This window comes from Anastrepha obliqua, chromosome 1, assembly GCF_027943255.1.
Source record: "Anastrepha obliqua isolate idAnaObli1 chromosome 1, idAnaObli1_1.0, whole genome shotgun sequence".
Lineage (NCBI taxonomy): Eukaryota > Metazoa > Arthropoda > Insecta > Diptera > Tephritidae > Anastrepha > Anastrepha obliqua.
In genome coordinates this window covers 13712568-13718825 of record NC_072892.1, presented here as the reverse complement: position 1 = coordinate 13718825, position 6258 = coordinate 13712568, and the positions used below count along the sequence as shown (strand labels likewise).

The 6258-nt window shown below is 38.4% G+C and overlaps 1 protein-coding gene across 1 annotated transcript; it reads left to right on the top strand.

The window, feature by feature from the left end:
- Positions 1 to 4507: 4507 nt before the first annotated feature.
- On the top strand, positions 4508 to 5272 carry LOC129236192 (piggyBac transposable element-derived protein 2-like). The gene has a single exon (XM_054870431.1). It carries the CDS (start codon positions 4508 to 4510, stop codon positions 5270 to 5272), a length of 765 nt encoding a protein of 254 aa, XP_054726406.1.
- Positions 5273 to 6258: the final 986 nt, after the last annotated feature.

Genomic DNA, 6258 nt, shown 5'->3' with positions numbered 1-6258 from the left:
TTCAAATCGGCCAATTCTCGTTGGTAGCGTGCACCGTCAACTGTTTCACCAGGTTTTAATAGCTCGTACCAAATCATACCACGCTGATCCCAGAAAACACACAGCATTTGTGTTCACTTTGGGGCCCTCCCAACTGCTCTACCATCATTTCTTGCGTTTGACCATCATCTTCATCCAACAATGCTTGCTATTCGGCGTCCTCAAACTTTTTCGGTGGCCGGCCACGGTCCTCGGAATTTTTCAAACCACCTGAAGCACTGTGCTCTACTTAGAGCATGTCCACCATAAGCTTCTATAAGCATTTGATGAGCTTGAGAAGCGTTTTTCTTCAATTGTTAACAGAAAATCAACGATGTCCGCAAATCGTAGTTTGAAGGCACGAAATTCGACATATTTAAGAGCGACAAAAATGGATTGTTGACAGATGACAAACGAAAAAAGCAAGGCATTTGGGAAGGTTTAAAAATACTCCTAGCGACATCTATGGACTAATAACTGAACGTCTGATTTCATAGGTATCTACCGGATTTAACATGCTATTTCATGGTTTTTAGTCCTCTAATGGAGGGACTTTTTTTTAGCCTAAAAACTCTTTTTTCAGGAACAATTTTTTATGGTTGTGGAGATCGTACAAGGGTTGCTATGTTTATTTCTGATCTAACAATGGAAAGAATAAAATTAGTGACAGAAAACTGTTTCATGTTTTCTAAAATATTCTCTAAGGAAATCAATATATTTTAATATATTTTTTAAACCGTTTGCATCTTCGAAGATTGAACCTTCGCACTTTTTTCAATGGCGTTTCCAGGACTTTTTTAAATTGTGCCGGATCTAATGCGTACACCTACGAGTAATTCCCAATGATGCCCCAATCTGACGGTATGTGACATGACGATCTTGCTCTATCATCGCGTGCACAGATTTTGGATGACTTTCGTCGCTGACTGAACACCGATTTAGGCAAAATTCATTATACCAGTTTTATTAGTTTGCTTGCCGTATAATGATTTTACGAGTAATTCATCGATGCATTATTGGCTTGTTAATCGATATCGAAAGTTGTGAAAAATTATGGTACAAAAATTTTTATTTTACGATTCCAAATTTTTAAAGCCACTGTAAATAACACAAGTACGAGTATCAAAAAGGTACCGGTGCATTTATGGTAAAATACATATATCAAATTTTCCAATGGAAACGTCAGATGGATCTAGGAGGATGGAGGAAGTGGAGTAATTTTCAACAAATGGACGAAAGAGAACTTGGTTTGTGGATTTTCACGCTTCAGCAGTTGTGGTCACAGAATTAATGGAAATAAGGTTTCACATCGTACATTTTCTCCGGACTTGGGTCCTTTGGACCACACGGATTACTCTTAGTTCACCAATTTGAAGAAGTGGCTGGCGGGAAAAAGATTTTATTCAAACGAAGACGTGATAGCAAATCCTATTATTCGAAAGTCAACTGTAAGTTTAAAAGTGGACGTCGTATATTAATTTCGGACGAAGAGTATCTCTCCATTCTAAAAATATTAATGTCCTTCTAGTTCGATAAGATATATATGATAAATTCAATATCATGCCAGAAAAGCTTAGAACACAAGTACGAAACGTTTCCGATAGATGGCGCTCTGCCCTGATCAGTGTTTTATTAACCCTTGCCGTGCTTTGACGAATCTGACTTGGGATGAAAATGTTGGCCCAAACATAAATATGGCAAGCCAAACTCGTGAATGGATAGTCGGATCAAACTTAAACATCACGAGCCGGGTCGTGATTGAATGTTAGTTTCTATCTGAACGCCACCAGAGTTAGTCACGAGTCTCATAATGGCTGTTACATCATCTCGCGCATCATTTTGATTTGTTTTGCACGCGTTGACATGTAATACTTGGGCCCGAGTTTCGTCGAGCTAAATGGCACGGCAAGGGGTTAACGACAAATTAGAGAGTTTCAATTCTAATAAGCAATGTTAAGTGCGTGTAGCGTAGTACACAAACAGAAGTGAAACTTTCAAGGCAAGCAAAGGAAGAGGGAAATACCCGGGAGAGAATGAGAGAGAGAGAGAGAGAAGGAATATATATCTAAATAAATTAACAACAGTTGCAGAGAATACAAATGGACAACATTTATGGTACAAAAAACGGAGAAGGGTCGACCGGTGTAGGTAAACGCCGTACATAAACCGTGGCAACAACGCGCACTACTGTGAGCATTTATCACCCACACAAACGCAGCGGGTCCAAAAATCGCCCCAAACTGTAGACACCAAGAAGGAAACATAACGCCTAAAAGTAGGCACTAAAAATATATGTCGTACAAGTTTGCACCAACAAACAAGCGCCTAAAAGTAGGCAGTGTTACTTCTCACTAGAAATTAGCAACCGCAAGGAAAAACCCAGGAAAAATAGCCGAAAGTGTATCTAAGATATTTATAAGGTATATCTCTCTCTCTTCTTTTCCTCTGCGTTATATCTTTTTTCTCTCTCGCGGAACAAAAATGCTCAAAACGTTGCGTGGCATTGAAATTTTACTCTCCATTCTCGCTCGTCCATCCACGCCTGAGAAGTTTCACTTCAAAAACTTAAAACGGTGTTTTAATCAGTGAAGTATAATTATTATTAATATTAAAGAGAAGTAGAACTGGATCTTTCAAAAATATTGAGAACTGAGTTTTAGCCTGATTTTTGATGGTGAAGCACGAATGTGTGTACTTTATTGCAACAATTTTTTTTTTTATGAAATAAATATACTTATATTTTATCCCAATTCATGCTGCGCTCTTAAAGTAAAGATATCAATTAAATAATTTTAAGATAATGTTGACATTTGAAAAAAGAAATATGTTTCGCGAAATTCACAACTAAATTTGTTCTATACTCAAAAACAAGAGTCACCCTAATGTTTTATTCATGAGTACGTACACATTCTACGTACAAGTGTTCATGCATTTTCCTTATGTATTCCATTTTATCTGTTCTAACGCTTTTGTCCCCATCATTTGCTAGACATCCAGTCTTCAACGGTTAAAATTCAATAAATTTAGCTTCCCAGCTCAAGGATTGTTATTTTTCACAAAGCTGAATGCAACAACAAGCATTCAGTAGGCAGATAAAATCATCCTATGCTCACAGCTCATGCTGCAAATGCATATATGTGTGTGTATGTGTGCATGCATGTGTTCGTATGAGTTGTATGCGGACAATGTGGACAATTTATTTGTCTCTCAATCCATATGGGAAATTGTTGAAATCACTTACATTAGGTTTTATGTTATTGTCCTTACAACTACACACTCATAAATATAAATATGTGGAAGGATGTACACACACACACTGGCACATACATCAGCATATGTCAAGATTTTTGACTTTCTGTGCCATTGTATGCAGCAGAGTATAAAATTTGGTTGACATTTGGTTTTGTTGAACACAGGAATTATTTTTGGCAGCTAATGTTGGTTTTGTGTAAATTATTTGCACATAAAAAGCTGATAGAAATGCAATTCAGCAGGGGCTTAGTGGTTAACATAATTTTTATTCTAAAAACATAAATGCAAATTGAGTGGGGAATCTTTAAGTTTGTTTAACTACAAACAAAGTAGAACAAAATATTTCAGTACTTAAAGCGGTACCCAACTAGGCAGTGAAAAGGTGGAACCGATAAGTGAAATACCTTGGAGCTATTAAAGACGGTAAGCGATTACATCATCAAAGGCACTGTATGCGTTACTGGACCTCCTTCCAGAAGATTACGTGCCAATCCAGCCACATACGGTGAGGTAGTTCTACTAAACACCTGAAAAAAGCTGGGATTATTAGAGGATGCTGATTAAGTGCCCTCAGCTGAACTATCTGGGTGACTAGGCACTACTAGCCACAACTGTCATAAAAACAAGTGGTAAAGCTCGTTTCTACAGTGGTGGCTCGAAGTTGGAAAGAGCAGTGGGCGGTGGTGTGTAGTCTACTCATATTGGGATCCCTATTTGTCTTTCAGCATTTTTCAAGCTGATGTAGTGTGATGAGGTTCTGAGAGAAAATACTCGTATCCATTTTCACTGACACTCTATTAAGCGTCCAAGAATAAGTCATAAATACAATGACAACCTACGGAATGGGTTATGACCCTTAACACGTTGGCTGCCACGTATCACCGGTGATCACAAAAAAAAACCTACCCCAGGTGCCATGTATCACCGGTGATCACAAAAAAAAATCTACCCCCCCAGGTGCCAAGCAAAAAAAGTCATGTTCCCGTTTGAATTTTAACGAGATATTTTTACCAGGAATAAAAGTCACTCTCCTGACGCGTATGAGCACGTTTTTGTGCTGGGTTCACCGGTGACCACATGCCGTTTTTTAAAACTATTCTTATTTTTTTTGAAATGTGATCACCGGTGATCACATTTCGAAGAAGTAAATCAAAATAAATCAATATCAAACTTGAGTTCATAGCGAGCAGTTGGTTGCAAATTACAGTGAAAAATAGTGAAGTGAAGTTGTGAAGCTATGAATTCCGAGGAAATACGTAACGCGTTGAATTCAATGGAAAATTCCAGTGTTAGTGGTGAGGATTTTAGTCCAGATGAAGATGAGTACATCCCAGATTCAGGCAGTGATACAAGGAGGGATGACAGTATTGATGAAGACCTCGATGTTAGTGCTACAAATGTTAATAATACTGCTGATGAAGAACAGACGGAAACTACGACACCATGGACCTCGCCTGCTACCGGAGAGACTTTGAAGAATTTCGAAGAATTTACCAATCCACCCCAGGCTTTGCAATATGATGCCGGTACGCCATTTCAATATTACAGAAAGTTTTTGACCGATGAGATATTGGATATTATTGTTGAAGAGACAAATAGGAATGCAAACTCTCAAGTAACTGGCATCGGTACTCGCAGCAGCAGTGGGATGAATATGTGGAAAGATACTGATCGCCAGGAGATCATGGAGTTTCTGGCCATAGTCATCTATATGGGAGTGGTAAAATACACTGCAATAACCAACTATTGGAATCCGAGCACATTGTTAAAAAACGCATTCGTCCCACAAGTTATGGCTCGTAACCGGTTCCAGATCCTGCTCAAATTCATTCACTTCGCAGACAATGCCCAGTCCTCTGAAACAGTGTCAAAAACTTATAAAGTTGACAAGGTCTTGCAGGAATTAATTCTGGCCTTTAAACAAAATAGACCAGCTAGCCAAAAACTAGTTATCGATGAAAGTATGATACCTCTCCGTGGTCGTCTGGGTTTTCGACCATAAGGCCCATAAATATGGTATTAAGGTGTTCAAATTAGCAGACACTACCGGTTACATACCTATATAATTTGAAACTGTATACCGGAAAATCAGACACAGCAACAGGGTTTTCTCTTGCAACAAATATTTGTCGTCAACTGATGGAAGGTTATTTTGGACAGAACCGAACACTCACGGTGGACAATTATTATACTTCTATAGCGTTGGGAATAAATAGAAAAACGCTTCTACATGGAACTCTAAGAAAAAACCGGAGAGGTATACCTAAATTAACGAAAAAACTAAAAAAAGGAGAATGCATCACATGTGAAAAAGCTGGAATGGTAGTTGGCTACTGGAGGGACAAGAGTGAGATTCGTTTTTTGTCCACGGTAAGCAATGGAACACTTGTACCCTCTGGAAGCAAGTCCAGAAGAACTCTACAAGATATTTTGAAACCTAACGTTATATTGGAATACAATAAATGTAAACAAGGTTCATTAATTAAACTCTTTCAAATACATATCCGCTTAAATACTTATTAATTTTATTCCTTTTTTTATTTTTTTTCAGGAATCGATTTGGCGGATCAAGTGGCAAGCTAACGGGTGATCAATTAAGAGGAGTTTTTTTCATTTGCGTTTTTTTTACAGATCGCGCGCGAGTTGTGGCAAACTGTCATCGTGGATTTGTTGAACAGCGTTTGGCATTTCATCATGGAAAGACTCACACCGCAACAACGTCTACAAATTGTTCAACTGTATTATGAAAATCAGCGTTCTGTGACAAATGTTTTTCGTGCGCTTAGACCGCATTATGGTCAACATAATCGGCCTGCCTTAAACACTATTCGACATACCATCAACAAATTTGAATCCGAATATTCATTGGTGGATAATTCTCGACCGAATAGACCACGTCCAGCAAGAAGCATTGAGAATATAGCGGCAGTAGCAGAGAGTGTACGTGAAAACCGCGATGAATCGATTCGGCACCGTTCTCAGCAACTT

Excerpts from the sequence above, each read along its gene's own strand:
- LOC129236192 (XM_054870431.1), top strand. The coding sequence starts at position 4,508 with ATGAATTCCGAGGAAATACGTAACGCGTTGAATTCAATGGAAAATTCC.